This window comes from Rhamphochromis sp. 'chilingali' (genome assembly GCF_963969265.1).
Source record: "Rhamphochromis sp. 'chilingali' genome assembly, chromosome: 7".
NCBI classification, from domain to species: Eukaryota; Metazoa; Chordata; class Actinopteri; order Cichliformes; family Cichlidae; genus Rhamphochromis; species Rhamphochromis sp. 'chilingali'.
Window position 1 is genome coordinate 17,797,378 of NC_137934.1, and position 23,738 is coordinate 17,821,115.

The 23,738-nt window shown below is 40.6% G+C and overlaps 1 protein-coding gene across 1 annotated transcript; it reads right to left on the reverse strand.

Annotated features, from left to right (window-relative positions):
* Positions 1–29: 29 nt before the first annotated feature.
* Positions 30–11,571, reverse strand: LOC308399587 (uncharacterized protein). Its single transcript, XM_080886943.1, has 7 exons — positions 11,217–11,571; positions 6,828–7,030; positions 6,111–6,212; positions 5,886–5,981; positions 5,685–5,795; positions 5,371–5,494; positions 30–2,843 (listed from the first exon to the last, which is right to left on the reverse strand). Exons 1-7 carry the CDS (start codon positions 11,242–11,244, stop codon positions 223–225), a joined length of 3,285 nt encoding a protein of 1,094 aa, XP_080743069.1. The 5' UTR covers positions 11,245–11,571; the 3' UTR covers positions 30–222.
* Positions 11,572–23,738: the final 12,167 nt, after the last annotated feature.

The window sequence follows — 23,738 nt, forward strand, 5'->3', positions numbered from 1 at the left end:
TTTGTCATTCAAAAACAAAGAAGAGATGGTAAAATTCAAGTTTTTTTTATTGCAGAAAGATTTGCAAGCTGAAAATGTTCACTGGTTTTAGATACACACGTCTTAGAGATCAATGATATGTTCTTCAGAACATCAGAATGAATGGAAAGCAACAAAAGCACCAACGTTTAAACCGGTCAGAGTGTTTTTGGTGAACCATCTCATTAAGAGAGATTTGGATTTCTACTGAAACTCTATTCTCACATCCTCTGTGAAAGATGACTCCACTTTAAATTCGTGAGTGAGCGAGTGTTCACAAAGGGATTTTTTTTGGAGGAACGCTAACCCACACTCCTCGCATACGTAGCTCTTCGGCTTCCCGGCGTGAGTCCGCCTGTGTTTCTTCATGTGGTAAGACAACCTGAAACCTTTGTCACATATGTCACATTTAAATGGCTTCTCTCCCGTGTGGATCCGCATGTGCGACTTCAAATAGCCCGACTGGATGAAGGCTTTGCCGCACACTTCGCACTTGTATGGCCGCTCCCCGGTGTGGTACCTGTTGTGGAGCCTGAGCTCGTTGGCGGTCAGGAAGGTCTTCCCGCACACGGTGCACTGGTGCGGCCTCTCTCCTGTGTGGATGAGCTCGTGCCTCTTCAGTGACGTCTCCTTCATGAACTGCTTGCCGCAGCTGTTGCAGGGATACCGGACCCCGATGTGGACTTGCTCCACGTGGTTTGTGAGCTGCAGCTTGGTACGATACGCCATGTTGCACTGTGTGCAGGCCCACGGCCTCTCCTCCGAGTGCGTTCCCATGTGGACCGTGAGCTCCGAGGCCGAGCGGTAGCACTTCCCGCACTGCCAGCAGAGGAAGGGTTTCTCCCCAGTGTGTTTCCGCTGATGCACCGTCAGACAGTTGGAGGACCTGAACTTCTCCGGGCACAAGTTACAAACATAAGGGAACTCTCCTTTATGGATTCTCTGATGAATGGCGAGGTAGGACAGCTGGATGAAGCTTTTGTCACACTGCGGGCAGGGATACGGCCCGGAGAAGTTGTGCTGTTTCTCGTAGTGTTCCCTCAAGCGTCTCAGTAAAGTGAAAGTCTTGTCGCACATTGTGCACTGCATAGGTCTGTGCATTAGCTTGTGCCTCTCAAAGGCAGCCTCGTTTGCCAGGATCTTCCCACACTCTTTGCAGTACAGGGGGTCGTGGATCCTCTGGTGCACTTTGAGCATGGTCATGCTCTTGAACTCTTTCCCGCAGTCGTCACATTTCATAATATCCCTCATTTCCAGCTTGCAAACGTTCTCCTGGTGGTCCTTCAAAGCGGACAGGTATTCGAAGTGCTTGCCACAGTTGGAACACCACACTGGGATCTTCAGAGGGGCCCCTTGCTGGAGGTCAGCGCTGCTCGCGTCGCTTTGGCTCGGCCCCGCCCTATGCTCCTTCTTCCACAAGAATCGACTGGTTTTCTTGTGACAGATGGCGTAAATCTGGTGTCTCTTGAGGCCGTGCATGTGTTTGAAGCGCTTCTTGCAGTGGACGCAGTGATACGGCCGATCGTCCGTGTGACACTGTATGTGTCTGTTCAGGGTTTTGACGCTGTCAAACGCTCGAGAGCACACCGGGCATACTTTCAGGCCTTTTTTGGCCACTTTTCGCACAGGCACAGCGGGGGGCTCCTCACATGTGTCTGCAGGAGTGTCCAGATTACTTTCCTGCTTATCAGCGTCTCCAGTCTCCACGCAGTTCTGCGTAAAAGTTTCGGCTTCAGCCAAAATCTGCTCCACCGTCTTGGTCTGCTCCTCTCTGAGGCCCTCATGACCGTGAATAATCTGATGCTTCTTTAACGTGTCTTTGTACTTGAAGCCTTTCTCACATGTGACGCAAATAAAGGGACGCTCTTCGGAGTGAGATCGTAAATGCTTTGCAATGTCTGCAGTGCAGGGGAGGATCCTGCTGCAGATGGGACAGACTTTACCCTCCATCGACACCTCCGAAGCTGGCTGCGTATTTGAGCGCTGAGCCTCTTTCCTCCTTACCTTCTTCTGCTCTCTGCTTTTACAGATCTCCTTCTGGTGTCTCTTTAAAACATAAGGATTCTTGAATTTCTTCTCACAGAAAGAGCACTTGTATGGGCGATCCTCTGAGTGAGACTTCATGTGCCGCTCCATATCCACTCGGCGAGCAAAATACTTCCCACAAAAAGAGCAGTTTCTGTCTTCTGACATCTCTGAGGTGCTTGGATCCCCTGAGTCTTCCTCTTTACCGCTGTTGTACATCTCCCCCCTTTCGTGGACGCGCATGGTGTGTCTGTTCATGTCGTAATGGTCCCTGAATCGTTTGTCGCAGCTGGTGCACTTGTACTTAAGGTCCCGGTTTGCATCGTGAATCTCCTGGTGCCGTCTCATGGCCGCTGCCCGCAGGAAAGTCTTATTGCACACAGGACATGTTTTATTGTTAGGGTATTTTTTCCTTTGTCTCTTAGCCGTCGCTGAGTCTTGATCCTCTTTTAAGGCTCTTCTCTTCAACTCAAGTCTTTTGCTTTGTTTAAGTGGTTGAAAAGCGGCCGGCTTTAAGGCATCGCCTGCTTCCTCTTGCGTTCCGTCTTCTTCCGTTTCCTCCTCATTTATTACATTTTCTTCTTGGTCATCGACCAAACTGGGCGCCTGTTCGATCTGGATGTAGTCCAGCAGCGTCACAGTTTCACCCTCCACCTGGACGGTCATGCAGCTTTCCAGCTGCTCTGGTGCGTGCTGTAACTGTATTTGGTCTGGATCGATCACAACCTTCTCCAGCTGAGGAAGGGACAGCGAGGACAGGATGCAATTCCCAAATGAAGATGGAATGGCCTGAGTTTCATCTGAAGGAGAAAGAAGAATGCATTAGTTTTGTTAGAGTGTCAAAGCTCAAAGAAAAAGCAAAAGTGTGTTCGTGGTAGTGTTGTGCATAATATCAGTTTGCTGGTAAAAGGTTCCTGCAGCCTGAGTGGCCTACATGTACCATTCCATGCTCCTAGCAGTGGCAAGGACACAAACAAACACCAAAACTAGAAAAAAAATAGAGTGACCACCAAGTGCTAAACCAGTCCCTCTTGGGGGTTGTGAATTGGTGTTATTCTGTGTTAGTCCAAATATTCCTGTAATGTTGTGAGTAGTGTGCTTGTGATATTATAAAAATCCCATGAAGGGACCACAACTCGCCCATCTTGGACTTCAGGAAGCTTCTGTAGTCCTCATTTGCTCTGCAGTCATAAAGCAGCTCTTCACCTGCTGGATGTTCTGGTTAGAGCTGCCCTCTAGCTGCCCAAAAATGAACTACCATTGCCTGCTGGAGTCCAAGATGGTGGAGTTGAATGCTGTTTGACCACATGAGGAGAAACTATGTGGGCCACCACAGCACTGAAATGGTTCACCAACCAGTGCAAAAATGTGAATTAAGAAGACCTCAAGCTAACTGGTTAGCAGCTTCTGAACTTTCAATATAAGAGCAAGAGGACTTTCCACAGATTAACACAAAGATTCACAAAATATAATTGGAAGATTGTTAATATGACAAAGAAGCCACTACGCTGTATGTACGAAACAAAGAAACAAAAAAATCCCCTGAAAAATATAATTGACTGCACACATAACTAGACTCCTCAATTACTTTTTGTTTTTTAAGTGATGGTATACCTCCTGCTTGGTGTATGACTTTGTGTCAGACTGTGTGATTGTGGTGTTGTTTTTTGCGTAGCCATTTCCTTTATTGTCAGGTTTATAAAACTATGTAAAAGCTTTCATTTTCGTGATGAGTTGCTCTCATCGATCGGTTCACATCACATTTTCAGATCTCTTGGAACCCCGGTCAAGATGGTGCTTAAAAAATAAAAAATAAAATAAGTGCTACCACCTAATTTTAAGAGCTGGATGTTTTTAGGTATGAATGGTCTGTTTATGACAAATGTTATGAGACTAGTTAACCATCAAAGAAGAAAAATGTTCTGACCACCAATTATCGGTTGGTATTAGGGCTGCCACAAACAATTATTTTGATAGTCGACTAGTCACCGATTATTTCTGCGATTAGTCGACTAATCAGATCATGCAACGATTGGACTTAAAACGTACAGCTTATTGCACCAGCACACATCTGCTCTTATATAACTATCATTATGTGCTAACTAAAAATAAAGACAAGATGATAGTTTATTAAATTTTAATGAAATTTGCAGATTGTTTCAGTGAAGTTTAATAAACTCAGCCGTCTGCTCCTTGTTATCTAAAATATAACAGGACACCGGAGTATATTCTCAACCATCTCACACTTCTGATAATCAGCTGTCTGCTTGACGTTTATTCAGCTGTGTAAAAACTATAACTTTAATCTTAGCCAAACCGATTTACTCAGGAACAAATAAAGTACTAAAAAAAGCCAAACAATAACATTTAAGTTATCTAAGTGACTTATATATGTTTAACCTGAGTAACGAAAGACAGCGGTGGGTTTGAAAACGATTTGCTGGGAGTCCGGTGTTCTCACGGCTCTAGTGAGCCTTGAACCCCGGCTAACTATTGAGCTGGTGGGTAACAGACGTCTCCGAAAACGTCGGAGCACTTTTGAAAATATGTGGTGTCTTGATAAACTGAGCAGATATTTGAGGTTTACACAGCTACATTCTCGCCAAACGTTTATTTTGTGACCCAGAAAGAATAATAAGAGTAATATTAAAACTAACTAGCTGCCGCCATTGTTGACAACTGCGTTGGGCTGCGCTATGAATTCTGGGACAGAGCTAGTTCTTCTTCGGGGTTTAACAGCAGCTGGCATCCTTGTACATGCAGTGCTGCCATCTTCTGTTTCAGTCCGTTATTACACTCTTAAATCCTACCACTTATTCCTGCGTCTTTTGGGATCTTACAAAGCTTCAAACGACGCATCGACTATTAAATCAGTCGTCGACGATCGTCGACGTAATCGTGACTAGTCGACTAATTTTTGCAGCCCTAGTTGGTATGCTGCAAAGCAGAGATAAATGTAGTTTTTGTTACATTTCTTCCACAGAAGTAAAAGAGAGAATGTGGACCATTTAAACTTTAATTGTTTTAGTAACAGGTTGAGGACATTTTAATCTTCTCTCAAAGTGAAACATTAATGTTCATCAGGTTACTTTTTCTACAAATAACCTAACTGAAAATAAACTGCAAATAAACTCTTCTAACCTTTTCCACATGTCTGCGTTCTGTCTAAATACACTTTGCTGCTGTATTGTATGCCAACTGAGATGAGCAGATCATGCCAGAGATCACTACAGCTCAGAGAACAGCTGGACAGTGTTTGTAGACAAGTCCATCATCCATTCAGACTACATTAGCAACAATGTGCTCGTGACCCAAGACGAGACTCACCGCTCCAGTCGAAATGTCCCAGTGTTGTGTGATATTGCAGTACAGTTTTTAGGTGCTGCAGGTCAGGAACCGAGTGTGTACACTCCTCCAGAGCTGAAGGGACGGCACTGAGCATGGAAGCAGTCTAGAGAAGAAATGCAAAAAATACAAATAAAAGGAAATAAAAAGGTAGCCAAGGCCAAAATTTCACCATAAACCCTCTTCTGACTTGAAAGATTACTTGGAAAATTTGTAATTTTTTAAATGCAAACTGGACTTATTTAGGGAAGTAGAACAGTGCTGGAAAGGCCGCTTTGCCACACTTATTCTAGTACCTGTTGAATATCTGGAACTGGAAGAAGCTTCTCCAATCTGGACAGGAAGTCCAGCATTAAAACCTGAATAGCACTGTCATATTCAGGCCCAAAGTCAGTAGGGAAAACATGCTGAGGGTGGAAAAGAAATGTGTATTATATATTCTGTTTCTCTATTATTAGATAGGATACATGAGTTTGACAGCACATGATGTTACAAACCTGGAAGAACCTGTCCTTCTCTTCAGGATCCTTCAACAACAATTCAACCTGATCCACAAAGTTGGACTCTGGAAACTCAACATCTGCAAAAGACGGCTGGAAAAAAAAAAAACTAAAAATCACAAGCTGCAATTTAGGAAGAAAAAAAAAAAATAATAATCGGAGGGAAACTATGACCAGGCTGCTGGCCTACAGGGCACTTGTTTTTCTTCTAAAGGATCTAACCTGTGCTGCCCAAGTCGACACGAGGGCCTTGATCCTGTTCAGGTGCATCTCGATGGTTTCTCTGTCCGTTATCTGCTCGGTCCGACACAATTCAAGAACAACCTGAAACAAGATTTTATTAATTAAAAAAAACATTAACAAAGTCCAACTACAGCAGGGACTCTCCTGGCTTAGAAACAGGCCTGATTAAACAAGGCAGCAAACAGTCAGCACACCACATTTCCCTGATTACTGTAACCATTACTAAAAACAACACAGCCACACAGGATTGGCCTGTTGTCCATGTTTGGGAAGGATTTCAAAAAATGATCCGTTATCAGTATTATACATGACTATAGGGTAAAAATAAACAGCTGTACAACTACATAACAGTTAAAGAGATACATTTTAGAGTCCCTAACCCAAAAAAATTTCCAGTTCTCTCACCATGCAGCACTTTATCATCTGGTGAACTCACTCAGTTTTATTTAGGGAAGCTACTAGAACTGGTCTGCATGCTTTAATGTTACACAAGCAATAGTTTTTTTTACTGTACATTAGTACAGCACAGCACAAGTAACACTGTTTCTGCTCTTCTTAGAAAGAATGCAATTCAGAAAGATGGGTGACGACGTCGATCTCTAAAGAGCCGTTAGCCTCCAGTGACTTCAATCAAGGGCCCCAAAGATTTCTCTAAACCTCGCCTATGGCAGCCACTCTTCCACAAGAGGGACTTACCCGTGCTCTGAGTCCCAGGAGGAGCTGAGCTTTCTGATCTGCATTTAGCATCTCAGGGACGATTTCTGTGACCGTGCTGATGAACTCCTCCACCATCCCATAGTCGTGCACGCTTCCCCCCTGCACGACGTGCCACATGGCCGCAGATACCAGGCGCAGAGGAGGTATGAAGAGGCGAAGAGATGGCAACAGGAGAGGTGGATCTGGAAAATATTTGTACAATATTTAAAAAGTTACTCACTGTAGATTAAATTAATCTGGAGCCTTGCAAAATAAACGGAAACTATCAAGAGAATGTGAAGAAGCAACTGCTTTGACTTTATGACAAAATATCTCTGCATTAGGTGCTCAAGATTGAAAATGGATTAAGTCCCGGAGTGGATGAAGGAGCAGATGTTGAAGGCTGTGGTTAAATAGTCCCAGATAGAAATCATGCTCCGTTACAAAGAAATTAAGTTAGAAGCTTAGGAGCATAGCCAGAATAGCTTTCCACCTGTGAAGGGAACTCTTAAAGTGAAGTAAAGCACGATGATGCTGAACACTTCCTGTGGATTAGTGCTTACAGCAGGTTGGAGGCGTAATGTAGCACTAGATTAATGTGCTCTCCACTGGCCGTTACACTAATTGTTTGACAAAAACAGATCAGACGAGGTGCAACTCCACTGCTGTTATGCAAACACAGAGAGAAAGAGAGACAGTGGAGTCTATTTCAAACTTTCCACATGAATGAAAGCTCATAAATGCTGAAGATCACTGATTTAAGGTCAACTGCATTTACATGAAGTAACGCATTATATACAGTGCTGTAAAAACCAAACAAAAAAAAGTCAAGTCACATCTCATTTGCTTACATTTCGCCAGGAAAAAGGGATATATGACAAAAAAAAGTTTGTATAACAAGCCTGAACGTGAGCATTTGGTACACCGGTATCGCCTTTATTGTTCAACACATCCTGAACTGTCTCACAGAAGATTCCTTGTCATTTTTTTAGTCTTCAGGATTAGTTCTCCAGGCTTTTGGGAGGACGTTCAAAGCTCTTCTTTGGATGTCAGCCATCTTTAGATGATCCCACACTGCTCCAATAAAGTTGAAATCCAGACTCACGACCTGTCTGAGGCCAATCCATGACCGATAGTGTGCACTGGCAGTGTGTTTAATCATTTTTCATGATTAAAAGGTTCAAGGTTCTTTATTTGTCACATGCATAGTTATACAAGTATAACACACAGTGAAATGAAACAGTGAAAAAAATGAGGCACCTCCTAATCAGATGTCTGCTAGATGGCATTACATGGTGATTTAGCATACTTCAGCCTTTCCCTTCATTAAGAATGACTTCTCAACAACCAACCTTCCACTGAGGTGAAGAGCAGATGGCTCAACTGATGAGCAAGGTGCTTCTATTGTCAGGCCTTTGCAGGATTTTCTTCCCGTTTCTTCAGGACTTACTATTTTATGTTGTCACACTGTGTTATTACTGTGATTTAGTGTTTATGTCACTGGCTGCTAGTAAAAGTGACTAAAGATACGATTTAAAATGAGTTCTTTGCTAAATTGCCGCTTAAGTATAGATGAAACACTGCTTCATCCCTTGAGTTAGAAGCCTTTCTTGTGCTCAAATAATTCATAATAGCTCAAATAGTTCAAACTATCACAAAGAATTACAAGAAAGTCTAGCTTTGGGAGAAATATACAAAGTAATGAGAGGTGGCTCAAAACTTTTACACAGTGACTTACAGCTGAAGTGAACCTCACTAAGTTTGCAATTGAGAGCTTCGGTGTGTTGTGTCAAAAGCGATCGTCTTCCAAAAAGTGATTTGGGGTATGTGCCAAAAAACGAGCATGGGAATTTAAAATGTTGTTATAGTCTGTCAACATATGTCAAACATATTGCTCAGTAATGATGTGAAGTCACTGAGAGCCTGTAAGAATTTTCCTGTTGCAAGGTAGATCCAGGTTAAATGTCTCATTAATATTAAAAATCTCTTTCAAGAGAGATCTGGCCAGGAGGACAGCAGAAATTTCAACAGGTTTAACATTACAGTTGTATAAACAAACCGAAAGAACTAGATTTATTATACCATACCATACCATACCACCTTTATTTATAAAGCACTTTAACATAAAACCAGAGTTCACAAAGTGCTGTACATGCTAAAAGCATAAGTAAAGAAAATTAAAATGAGATAAGATAAAATAAATAACTAAAAAACTAAAATAAATTGAAACATGTCAAAACAAATTGAGTCAACCCCTCTAATCAATGCCAAAGGCTTCAGCGAATAAATATGTTTTAAGAAGACTTTTAAATTCAGAGAGAGAAGAGGCCTGCCTAACATGCAAGGGTAGATCATTCCACAACTTTGGAGCAACTACAGCAAAAGCACGATCACCTTTAGATTTATACTTAGTTTTTGGTACCTTAAGGAGCTGCTGATTGGCGGACCTAAGGGAACGGGCAGGTGTATATGGTTGTAGTAGCTCCGAGAGGTAGGGGGGGGCCAGGCCATTAAGAGATTTAAAAGCAAATAAGAGAATTTTAAAAACAATCCTAAAATGTACAGGTCGCCAGTGGAGTGAAATTAAAATTGGGGTAATGTGCTCAAACTTTTTTGTTCCAGTTAAAAGACGTGCTGCAGCATTTTGCACAACCTGCAGGCGCCTAATGGACGCATCACTAACCCCAAAATAAAGTGCGTTACAATAATCCAGCCTAGAAGTAACAAAGGCATGGATTACTGTCTCAAAATGCTGTTTCGATAAGATAGGCTTTATTTTGGCTAATTCCCTCAAATGAAAAAAGCTAGATCTTACAACAGCTCTGACCTGGCTTTCAAGTTTAAGATTTGCCTCTATTTTAACTCCCAGATTAGTGATGACTGGTTTAACATACTGTGCCAGTGAACCAAGATCTATAATAGTGGCCTCAGAAGCGCCACCAAAAACCATCACTTCTGTTTTCTGTTCATTAAAATGTAAAAAGTTCAAAGCCATCCAGGCCCTTATATCATCAAGGCATCTGAGCAGCGGGTCTACTGAGAAGCCATTTATCTTTTTAAGTGGGAAATAAATCTGGGAGTCAACGGCGTAGCAGTGGAAAGAAATCCCATGTTTCCTGAAAATAGACCCAAGGGGTAGGAGATATAGAGAGAAAAGAAGTGGGCCTAAAACTGAACCCTGTGGGACCCCACATTGAAGAGACGCAACAGAGGATACAAACTCCCCGAGTTTCACAGAGAAAGTTCGCTCTGCCAAATAGGATCTGAGCCACTGCAGTGCGGTACTCCGCATACTCACCAACTGCTCTAAACGGGAAATTAAAATATTATGATCCACTGTATCAAAAGCAGCAGTTAAATCTAACAGCACAATAATAACACAGTCACCTGAGTCATTTGCCAAAAACACATCATTAAAAACTCTTAAAAGGGCAGATTCGGTACTATGTAAAGCTTTAAAACCAGATTGGAAAACTTCTAAAATACCGTGTTCTTCTAGGAAGGACATTAATTGCTTGTAAACTACCTTTTCAAGAATCTTTGAGATAAAAGGCAGTTTGGAAATAGGTCTGTAATTCGCAATAATATCAGGATCAAGAGCATTATAAATATAGATACAATAAAGCAGACAGAGATAATTTCTTTGTTTTATATATAATTATTTTAAGTAAAGATATCAGAGAATAAATAAACAAAACAACAACGACGAAACAGAAATATCTGCCACACTTTGGCACAACAGGGCCCTCAGGTGGGTCTAGGCACTGGGAGTTTAGGGTGACTGATACGGCTACCCCCATATACATTCACAGGCTAACAAGAGCGTCGTAATTATGATGCACCAGACATGAGCGTCTCTACCCAGATGGTAAACTCGGCTGTGAAAGCCCGGGCTCTCTAATGAGGAAAACTTAGGGACTGTAAAAGTACATGTACACATCAACACACTTTTTCGTTTGAATAACAATATATAAACGGCGTTGCTCGTTATATATTTAATGTTTATTCGACTTTCATACATTAGGTGTCATAACGCTTCGCTACTCTGGTTAAAGCCCCCGAAGGCAGCATCTGTGGCTGTTACAGTTAGTGCTAATTTCGGTTGCTAACTGATGCCAACCCCCTGCTGCTAGTTAACCACCCCTGCCCGCTACATTAAAGCATGCAGTCATAAAATAACCGAAAGCGTTGTTAGATAACTATCTTTGCTGACGCTGAGCTCCTTCCACTAACCACCGCACGCAGCAGCTCCCTGGCGCTGTAACGTAGCACAACGATACCGCCATGTCAGAGCGGGGTACGCCATGTTCAAAATCGGGCGCACACACACAAAAAGAAAAGCCAATAACTCGTTGCGACATAGAAATCTTTACATACACGTTAGCTTACCGTTATTAACATGTCGTGGGCTCTCCATGTTGTCTCAAAAAGCGCTCAAGCGAATAAGCAAATCAACTCGGGGTTGTTGTGAGTTGCAGTCCGCCGGACCCTGCGGTGCAAGTTGCCGGGGAGGAAGGGCGGCTCGACGATCTGGTAGAAACGCGCAGGCGTACTCAACACATTAAGTTTTGCTGGTTATTACTCAGTAGCGTCAGTCTGTTGCTGTTTTGTGTCTTCTCATACGACCTGCTAGGGCACATCTTCTGTTACGTTCGGTGACGGAAGCACATGTATGATAAATCTACAAAACTTGTGATTTTCTTCTTCTGCTTCTTACAAAGCTAACATGTCCGTCTTCTTCTCCTGTGCATGTCAGGATCACACGATGCATGATCGCTGCCCTCTAGAGGCGTTTTAAGGAACTATGTCCAAACAGTATGTGATTCTCAGGAGCAAATACGAGGAATTCTTTAGTTTTTCCTTGTTTATTTAATCTCACTGTACCGGTACTGAGAGACACAGTCGACCCTCATCCATGCATGGGATGTACTATTAACAGATAGGGGAAGTAGCTGACATCAAGAAATCCTATAAGTACAGTAAAGGACAACACGGAGGCTCTGATCATGGCAGCACAAGAACAGAACCTAATCGCCAGATCCATAGAGGCAGGAGTCTACCACAGCCATCAGGGCACAAGCTGCAAGCTCTGCAAAGGTGCCCGGAGACTATCCAAGACATAGCATTAGGAAGTACAATGTAAGCTGGGACTCCTATTCTATGGCTGGTGCATGAGGACTAGAAGTCCCCAATTCCCTATGGGTGTTCTAACTTTTATTTCCCATATAGACTAGATTTTTTATCAAGATGTTTTTTGTAACCCCCCCCTCCCTAGGCTATAGAAGAAAACTGTTGATCCAAATGATATGACAGCATAATGATAAATGGCCCAGATGGGTCGTACTTGTCTATAATAGCCTACCTTCATTAAAGACATTAAAAAAATCATAGTTTTCATTCAGGATATAATTTTAATACAAATATTTTCTGACCCTAAACGTTTTATATTAGGTTTGTACCCAGTTAATTATATTATCTCACTGAATCAAACAAAGTTTTTATAAATATGTTTGTTATTGGCAAGGGCAGGGATAGCTCAGTAGGTAGAGTGGTTGCCCCATGATCGGAAGGTCGGTCACTGAACGGTTACCCTGAGGTGCCCCTGAGCAAGGTACCGTCCCTACACGCTGCTCCCCGGGCGCTGCATTGGTGGCTGCCCACCCATTCAATGGGTGAATGGGTTAAATGCAGAGAAGTAATTTCCCTATGGGGACTAACACATTAGCCATTTTCCTGTAATGTAGAAAATGGCTAATGAGCCCAATATGAAGAAATGGTTCTCTACCTTATAGCTACAACAGAAAAAAATACTTATTACTAATTATTTTGTAAAGAAAGGCTTTTTCTTTCTCTTGAGTCATCCAGAGAAAACTGATTTGACTTTAGTGTTGGTGTCATCTGATGATGTATCTATATAGCTTCAAGCATAATTTTCTTTTGATACCTTGTTCGTTGTTCATAGTTGATTTATATATGCGTTTCCAAAATTAATAAACTATTGACAAACATAGTTAATTATTTAATAATGTATTTTTAGCTATTTTCATTTTGGCATTATTGATGCCCATACGGGAAACATGATATACTTAATTGAAATAATAAAATATGGCTTTAATTTAAAGGAAATTAAGTTTTAATGGATTAACAATATATTGACTAAATTATTTATTATTATATTTATTTTCAATTGTGATTAATAAATGACACGTTTACTAAATTATTTATTGAATTGCTTGTCTTTTTTATTTGGTCACTCTTGGCATGCCATATTAAACCATTATACACTTAAACAGTGAAATAAATAAATGCTTTTAAATTACATGAAATAATATTTTAATTAATAGAATTTGATATTATTATTGGACGTGATAAGCAGAAGCGATCACATACACTGGCTAATACATTGTTTGCATAGATATCATTACTCCTTTTTCCTCTTCAATCCCTTTATTCTGCTGCGCAGCTGGGTGCAGTAATCATCAAGGACACAAAGCTAACCTTTTTTTTAATCGCTTCCCTGTTGATTCAGATAGAAGAATACGAAAAAACTAGTGCTGTCAGCATTAATCTCGTTAAAACAACATTAACGCCATAATCGCCTTAACGCGGCAAATCTCCGTTAGCGAGTTAGCACAGATCGCCCCATGCGTGGGGCTGCACAGCGTCAATGCGTTAGTGCGGTTAGCTTGTTAGTGCATTAGCGCCATGCACGTATCTCTTTCAAGCAACATTTGATCATTTAAAATGTTTAAATTTATATTCTCATTATCTCTTTCTAGTTTTTTTTCTTTCTCATCTTTTTCATCTGCCTCTGACACAACTCTCGCCTTCTCATCTCTATCTCATCCTCTCCCTCCTTTCCTGAAACCTCCCTCCTGAAATGAAGTTAGGGTTCTAAGATAAGAAATCTTACATGAACATGCTTATTTAATCTCGATATTATTGCACTTAGTTATTTTCAGCAGATCAGACATGCAACCCTCCCATCTCTGGACAGCCAACAGGAGATTGCTAAACCACAGCATAACGTAACAGGCTAACCTTATGCCAGTAACGTTAGTCCACAGCATTCTAAAACATTTAAACTAATTTCCCTCTGATCAACAGTTTGAATACATTTTCACATCACAAGAGTTTATTTGTTCCCCGAGACTGCTCCCATTAGATCCACTTCAAAAAAAGTTTAAATAACAGCAGTGAACAGAAGCTAGCAGCAGCACTTACTGATGGAAAGTTATGGATATGCTCAACATTTCACCTCGGTATTGCTGTCATATATCACAAATGACCTACGTTGACATTGACAATGTGAGGGATAATGCATAGAGACGTGTCAATATCAAAATATAATAAAAATCCAGTGACAGGGGTTTGTTGTCCATCTTGACACAAGACTCTGATAAGCATTCAAACTTTTGGAGGCCTTGAGTGGTTGTTGATAACATAATGATATACATTGTGTGGCATGATGACAGGGAGAATGCCAGGGTTACACTTCACAGCATCAGTAAATACTCGGAGGCTGTAAGTTAACATCCATCTTCAGCCCTCCCTTGCCAAGTTTCTCCACATAACCAGCAAGATGCCTTTCAAGAAAGTATTTTACTTCCTCTGAGACAGTATACATTTGTTTGTTTGCACATAGTTGCCATAATTTATCATGTTTAGTAGGTTTTCCCACTATATTTCAGGATTATTAGACATCAAAAATGGCTAGCTAGTTAATGTCATGTGGTAAGGGGTCCTATGTGTTCAAAACCTCTATTTTAATGTTAAATAAAATTTTTGAAAAATGACCAAATTCTCCCAAGCAATATGATATACAGTGGTGGGAAAGGGGCAGTCGTGCCAAAGATGGAGGCTGCGTCTCCTGGAATGCTGTCGGGCCCTTCAGTAGCTGTTACTAGTGTAGTTTAATGTAATGAAAATATGTCAGCTTTGTAAAACAATGTGAAACTTGCAGTTTTTAGAAAAAATATCATTATATAAGGAGATTTTACACTTAAGTATTGCTAACTAGCTAGCTAACGTTAATGGGACAGTCAATGCTAACATATCCTACTCTTAACTTTAGCATTCTTGTACACATATTACCTTAAATTTTTATTTGAAATGTTTTGTAAAGCCTCTCAAGCAACAGGGTGAAACTTCAAGTGGTTGTCGCTATAAATAATGTATATACTAACTGTTGATAAATAACTGGCAGGCTAATCTATACTATTTTTAAAAAAGGTCTTGAGGTTAGCAAAACCAAGCAACCCTTGTTGCTGCAGCAATTTAAAATAAGCTGAGAGTCACACCATTAGGATAGCCAAATTTCACTCTCATATAGACTAATTTTGTCTTTCTCTCTTACGACTACAGTTGATTGTTCAGTAAAGTTAGCACGAAACCCGGTCACAAAGTTAATGGCAGCCTTCCTTTAAAAATGTTTGGAGAAATCTTAGAGGAGAAGGAGAAATATTTAAAAATGATAATGTTGAAAGATAATGAGTTTGTAATTATCGGTAGTGTTATATGGGTTTTCCAAGTTGTGCTTTAACATTACAAATAAAGATGCTTGTTGTGTGTTAACCAACAAACAAACAGGTGTTCTGAAAAACCCAGTTGCAGGATTATTTGAATGGAGCCAGCGCCTCTCTACCTACACAATCAGGAACAGAGTGCACATAGCCAATCTATAGAGCTGCTAGGAGGCCTGCCATAACTGTCCTTTCACCATCAGGCTTGTTTGCGTTTGTGTTGGCAAAATGTGCTCTGGAGCCTGAACATATGGAGGAACATTATGTTCAGCGATGACTCCAAATTCTGCCTGTGGCAGTTGGATCATCATGATGGTGTGGAGTAACATCACTACCTAACTTAGTCTCTGTTCAAATTCTGAAGTGCTTGATTGCATTATGTACAGTTTTATACACGTTTGTTTGACTATTTTTAAAAAAATTATTTTCACAGTTTGTTACAAAACAGGGAAAAAAAAGGATTTAATTCATTCTAGTGGCAGAACATGCAAAGTTAGAATGGAGAAGCTTGTCTTTGACCAAAGCAGCATTCTAGAAAGTTTCCTTTGAGCTCTGTCGGCATTACCAAATCTTGCTTTTGAGCACAGCAACAATCCCGCTGTAATTTCTCCAGAAATGGTGTAGTCTAGCTTTCAGTTTATTCTTACTCTAAATCAGAAATATGTTTTCCAGTATGCTGTCAATGGTCTTCTTCAGCCAGTAGATGGCAGCATGGTAGTGCTAATGAGGCTCAGGACTCCCTTGTGTTTGTGCTCTGCTGCCACAGCTTCTGTTGGAGGATTTTGATTCTGTAAGTTTCCTCAGCCTTAACACAACCCAGTATTTCTCCCTCACTGACAACCTTGCTACTATCCTCATTGAGAATACAGCAAGCGCGTTTGTTTATGCCGTTCTTTCCATTTATTTCATGTCACATAAAAATCACAACAACTGTTACTACATGCACCATGGTTTCAAATAAGCTGTATTGTTCTTCTCTGCTTTACGGTGTGTTTCACCTGACTTCTTGAGTGACAGTTGAAACCTCAACAGCATCATTCCTGTACTCAAGAGAAACTCCTCCTCTCTCTCTCTCTCTGCAAAATCAAAGGCCAGCTGAGTCAGAGGCTCTCCAGAGTGTTGGGAGCAGATCACTTTTTAACCCAAAGTATATTGATTTATATGGGCCTGTAATTGCTTCAGTGTGTCCTGGATTATTCCCCCCATAATTGAGGCCTGGCACAGGTCTCTTTCCTAGACATAGCCTCCCCAGTGCCAGGTGGTGGGTAGAGAGAGAAGCACCGCACCCACTGCCCAGCCAGCTGGAGAGAACCAGGGAGCTGCGGCCTTTACCCCCACAGTCACTGTTCTACATGGGATAAGCAAACAGTACAAACAGTACACTTCCATGCATGCTTTGAGGTATCTCTTGCAAGTCTTCGTCCAGCTCTAATTGCAGTATGAGATAGCACATTGCAGGGAAAGCTGGATGGGACAGACAGCCAGCTTCAATCACTGACACAAAGTCCTGAATCTGTGCATTGTTTTAGATTTTTGGCTCTCAGCTTGTGTCTCCAGGATTTGTTGTGTTTACTGAAACCACATATTAAGACTGTAATTGCTGTACATGCTATTGTTCAGCTGTTTGTTTTGTGTTTTTGTTTCTGACTCAGTGGAACAGTCCGGGATTTCGTAATGGATGGAAACGCTCGCACGCTCGAACAGGTCTCGGGGTGAATGCCGTGCCATAAATATATGAGGTAGACGAGTCATGTAAACACATCACAAACACAGACTCAAGTCACTTTTTAAAGCAAACACTCACAGTCTAAGATGCTGCAGGGTGTGCCACTATGTTGCAGTGATTTTTAAATCTGAGTGGAGTTTTTCTTTATGCTGTCCCCTGTTGGGATATTTGAAAATAAATTTGTAAAATTCCTTAACGAATATCATGTCTGTATGCAAAGTATGAAACTATCACCGACAGCTGATTAAGTTGGCTCTGCATAAAGACTAGCAGAGATAATAACATCTACTAGCAACTCTAAACATTTAGTAATAAGCACAGCAACCAAGTAATGATCTTGTTTCCTTTAACATTAACTAGTAATGATTTAATGAATTTCTTCTACTACAGCTACTTTTAATACCACTGATATTTAATTAGAACTTTGATCTTTCTGGGTTAACTTTAGCTTTAATTACTCCTTTCAAACCATTAATGTGGATGTTCCCATTCCTACAAGACTGCTCAAAGAAGTCCTACCATTAATTAATGCTTCAGTCTTAAAGGTGATCAATCTATATTAATGCGCTATATTCCAAGGGCCTGCAAGCTGGCCGTCTTTTTAAGTAAACTGCTACTTAAAAAGCCATCACTTGACCCAGTTTATCCCAAAAATTCTTGAATGAGTAGTTGTCACAAAGCTAACAGATCAGAGGAATGGCTTATTTGAAGAGTTTCAGTCAGGTTTCAGAGCTCATCACAGCACAGAAACATCTTTAGTGAAGGTTACAAATGATCTTCTTGTGGCCTCTGACAGTGGACTCATCTCTGTGCTTGTCCTGCTAGACTTCAGTGCAGCGTTCGATACTGTCGACAATGATATCATATTAGAACAATTAGAGCATGCTGTAGATTTTACAGGTACTGCACTGTGGTGGTTTGAATCATATCTATGTAATAGACTCCATTTTGTTCATGTAAATGAAGAGTCTTCTTCACACGCTGAGGTTAATTATGGAGTTCCACAGGGTTCAGTGCTAGGACCAATACTGTTTACATTATACATGCTTCCCTTAGATGACACAGATAAACTGCAGAATGTCTTAAAGACACTGGCTCCCTGTTAAATCCAGCATTGGAGTTAAAATCCTGCTTCTCTTATACAAGGTCTTGAAAAATCAGGCCCAATCTTATCTTAATGACCTCATAGTACCATATCACCCGGAGCTCTTCACTGCAGGTTTGCTTGTAGTTCCTCGAGTATTTAAAAGTAGAATGGGAGGCAGAGCCCTCAGGTTTCAGACCCATCTTCTGTGGAACCAACTTCCAGATAAATAAAATGAACTGAAATTAAATAATGATCCCATTACTGGATAGACTGTGTCTAAAAGACAATCTGAAAAGCCACCAGAGAGCTTCATCTTTTTGCAAAAGAAGTCCATGGAAAAATGACTCTATTGCTTATTTGATTTATAACCTCAACAAATTCTTCATTAGTTTTTGGCCTCAAATTGCTCAAATAGTTTTGAGTTCAATTTCTTGGTTTTATAGATAGATTAAATATAAAAGACTGCATCGATTTGCAGACTTGTTTTGAAACTGTGGAGTGCTTTGGCTGTTGTCATCTTGGTTTTCTTCAAACTTGAAGTTATGATTCTGAAGCCGAAGTCAATAACAATGTAGCCAGGCCTGAAAGCAAACTCTGCTCATTTTAACATAGACTTCTATGTAATCCAATCTATTTTGCAGGAAGAACTCTGTACAGCTGTTGAATGACACCAGTACGTGTTGTGGCAGCACAAATATTTATTTTATTATTGTTTATTTGTCATGTAATAATCTCCTGTTTTCAGGTAACTACAGCAGAGGTTTGCAAACATTTTCTAGCACGCCTCTCCTGCAAAGCCAAATTCAAGCCACGCACACCACATTTTTATCAATCATTAACGATTAAAAAAACATCCAAGTTGAATTTTAGTGAAATTAAGGTCAATATCAGCATCAGCACTCGATTTGGCATATTTACTACGCGAATCCTAACCTTTCAGCTTTGATTCATCGCATGTTTTTCTCCTCCAGCAGCTCGATGACCCACCAAGGGGGCCCACCCCACAGTCTGGCTACTAACCACTGGTGTATGGTAGGGTTATCTGTGATTTCTACTGAAAATGACAACAAAAAATATTGTTTATTAACATGTTCCTAGTTTAGTTTGCTTAAAATCCCACAACAAACAGTTAAACCGTCCCAGAGATCTTTGTGAAAAAGTAGGTTTTGATCATCAACAGGCACCATAGAGTTTCCCGGCCTTTTTGCCAGAATACTGTGACCCCTCTGTGTTACCGTGGAAACATAGCGTATCAAAACAAGCACCCCTATTTCTTGCGTTTCTCTCCATGACGCACCTTTATTTCTTCCATATGAACAGCGTATGGCACAGCGGAGGGCTTTGATAACAATATCTGCTCCGAGTGCCACACACAAATTCATGTAGCACCACACCCTGTTTAACTACCCGACTTGGAGAAAGAAGAAGAAGAAGGAAAAAACTGAAATTACCCCTACAATCACTTGCAATAGATACCCTTGTTTTTGCAAAGCTTTTTTGTTTTACTCAATGGTAGCAGAGGAAATATAACACAGAGAAACCATTGAGCTGGAAAAACCCTCAGACTAATCAACAAAATAGAGCAGGATTGCTCTCCTAATCAAGTGTGTGTAAGTGCATGCATGTGTGCGTGTCCTCAAGTGAACTTGTGTGTGTGCCCAGACATATCCCCAGCCTCACACTTTCCCTCCCATCTTGGGTACCAGCCCTGCAATACACACACACACACACACACACACACACACACACACACACACACACACACACACACACACACACACACACACACACAGAGCCCTCCATCCTCCCTTGCATGCAGGTTATGCAAAACCAAAAAGCTTTTATCTTCTTTTTCATCCACTCTAAATCTTCCTCTCGCTTTCATCCACTCGCATTCATTTGCATTCTGTACCGCGCTCCGTATCCTCTGACTCGGACGTTTGTTTGGCAGGAGGTACCCGACGGGATGCTGTTAACACTGCAAAAAGTGTCCATCTTTACAAGCCTTCCTGTGTTAACATCTTAAAGCTGTTCCAAATGAGGTGATTATAACTCCATTTGTAACCAAGAGCTTTCTCCTGTGTGAGTCTCTCCTTTTTCTTTTTTTTTTAAGCAAAAAGTGCAGGTTTTATTTACAAACTGAGGATGGGGAAATAAGTGGGAATTAATAAGTGGAATTTTATATCTATATCTATATATATATATATATATATATATATATATATATATATATATATATATATATATATATATATATATATATATATATAGATATAGATATAGATATATAGATATATATAGATATATATAGATATATATAGATATATATGTCTAAGATGCACGTTTGATCAAAAAAACTTGCACAGATGGACACTCTTTGCAGCGAGCGCTGTCTCCCTTCCTACACCAGAAGGGAGTAAAAACAAGCCTTTCCCTGGTCAATGAGTTCACTGGGGCGGATGTCTCCTTAGACAAGGCTGTGGGGGGGAGGTGTTGGATGAGGGGATTCAAAAGTCTTGCAACCAAAGAGAAAAGAGAAGGAGTGAAGGAGAGGGAGGGAAACCTGGCACCGAGGCAGCTCAGAGACCTGGGCATTAGAAACAGAGAGCAAGGGAAGGTCAGCCTGCCCACTCCCCCTTCCTCTTCTTCCTCCTACTACTGCATCAGCAGATGTACTGCACAAGCCCGTCATCAATACTGCCAGACCACAGCCACAGTGATAACAGGAAAGTCTGTGATGAAGCATTTACACGCTAGATTGTGTGTGTGCTTTTTATGTCAGCAGGCAGTGAAAGATGAGATTTTACATCTAAGATCAGCTATCAGCAGAGAGGCTTACGGGCATCGGCGAATGAACTGATGCTAACAAGGCTGTCCTCTGGCTTGAAAGCAGCTTTGTCCTTCTAAGAAGAGAAGCATCACCCTCATCATCATCATCATCACCATCACATTCTAAACTAAATCAGCATCTCCTGCAAATGGCGCTCGGTTTATATCTCCAAGCTGCTGTCCTGAAAGGAAGAAAAGTCATGTCGTGCATTAACCTAAAGTTAGGTAGGGCAATCAAAGATAGTTCATCAAGCTAAAGTTTGGCAGTGCAAATGTGTTATTTAATTCACCAAGTGTCCTTGAATGTGCATTTAGCTGGACTGGGATGGTGTAAAGTAGAGCTGCAATTAAGTTTAATATCTTTAGCCATTAATCAACCAAGAAAAATTGCCATCCTAAGTCCACCAGAATCCAAGCTGTCACATCTAAATTTACAGTCATATTTCACATTTTAGAAGCCAGTACCAATAAAGACCTTTCTTTTTAGAGGAAAAATAAAGAAAATTTTGTAGTAGGACTTAACTTTTCAGAATTTTACATGGTTTTTACTTTATGGTGCAATTTTCTATCATATGATAAACTCAAACATTATATAATAATATACCGATGTCCTCCGTAAATGTTTGCTATTCACTCTCCTTACACTGTATGGGAGTTGTACTAAACAAAGACTGTATATAAAAGATGGTTGTGCTTTGGGGTTTGTGAAGGTGGTGATGTCACAATAGCTACAGCCATCTTTTATATTCTCTATGGTAACAGACAAAAACTGTATATAAAAGAAGTTTCATGGTGTGGAAAGTAAAGCAAGTCTAGATTCCTTCTAACAGCCAGTAGGTGGTGACTCCTCTGTTTTCAAAAGCAAGTCTCTGTACAGAAGTCTTACAGACAATGATCCTTGAGCTCCTGCCTGCTAGCTATCTTGTTTTGGGTCTCACATCTTAGTCTTACTAAATGCATCATGATTTTCATTTTGAAAATGATGCTCATTAACGAGTAACAAGGGGCTCTAAACTGTACTCAACATTCAGAGCAGGCCTACTTAACTCATACTCTCCAGCATCCATTAAAACTTATAAATTACCGCCTCAATTGTGCAGCGTATGCTTCTGAACAGTTGTGGAATACATTTAAAATAAATCCCAACGGAATCATACGATCAATCCCACTGCAACTTCCACAGAAACTGCATAGTCTAATTCGCCACCATTGTTTTTATTCCCTTGTATGTGATTTTATTTCTGTCATACGTACTGATTTGTGTGTCTGTGGATGAAATTGTCCACTTTTAAAGTCCACTTCTGGATGTTTGAAGGGTTTGTGTCACGCTGAATCAATTTGCCTACATGTGTCACACATGTCTGTCTTATTATCTTAATGCTAATGGCAACTGATCTCCTGTTTTTATGACATTAAAACTCCTTTTCTGCTACTCAACTCGGTTTTTAGGGGGTTCCATTAAGTGATAAAACCTGGTAGCAGGTACTTTATTTAATACCTACTCAGAAGGGGTTTCAGGTGTTCTGAGTCGAACATTTGACATCTACAGACTGCACGCCACTGATTGGCCAGTCTGTGGCATCACAGTGACAAGTCATAAGACCGTCTCCTTCACAAAAATTAAACTGGCCATTTAAGGTGCAGACACTTATTGGTTTAGCAGCAGGTATAGCATCGCCCTAATGTCCTCCATTGTTGTGTTTTTGAGTTACATACAAATGACAAGACAGGACTTTTGGCTAGATTGCTATAACGACCCCAAACACTTTAAAAAGGTACTCAATTGTAATGGAAAATGACCAAAAATGAGTGGAATAGAGTTGAATCGAGTAGAGCCGAGCAGTTATTAGTGGAAAAGAGGCATAAGGGGTAAAACAAAGATCAACTGTCCCACTTGGATCCCTCTGGAGCTTTAGGCAACAAGAAAATACATCTTCTCAGCAAAGTAACAAAGTAGCTATCATAGACTGTATATCAGAGATGGACATTGGCACTGGTTTATGGAGTCACTGGAGCATCAACTTGAACATTTTTGTTGGTCTGTTTTGGTGTTTTCAAAGTGTACGTAGTGAGAAAAGGAAGGATTTAGGACCCTAAATTACAAACAACTACCAAAACTAAAAACTGAGACATTAAGATCATCAGGAAAATGTTTAATAGTTTCTTAAAGACTTCTGTTCGACTCCTGAAGCATCACCACCTTCTGGCTGTTAGAAAGAGTGCAGGTTTACGGCACTTATGCACTCCCTGTGCAGCATTAAATCAGATCAATGTGCTTGTTTGGCTGCGCTCTAAACACATATGCAGATGTTTGTAAAAGAGAGTGTTTGCTGTAGTAAAGTGCACCCGTTAGTGAAGGAGAAACCACATCAACCCAGACTGAGATCTTAAGGAATACAGCTCATGTCTGCTGAACAACTACAGATGTAGTCAACAACGAAATACGGAGAACAATAAATATCAGACACTTTTGGCTCGTCTTCACCCATTAAACCGAATAAACACCAGCTCATGACCCTCTCAGATAATCTGCAGGTATCTGTTTATTGAGATTATGAATCAATCTACTGTTTGTTAAATAAAAATTCAAACAATGAAAAGTAAAAAAAAAAAAACAACAAAAAAAAAACACAAAAGAAATGATTTGTGTGGCATTGGGACACATTTTGGGGTGGTTTTTTTGCTTAAAGAAAACAACTTTATTAACAGCAGATTAAGCTCTAATTAAGCAGCATTCCTCATTTTGC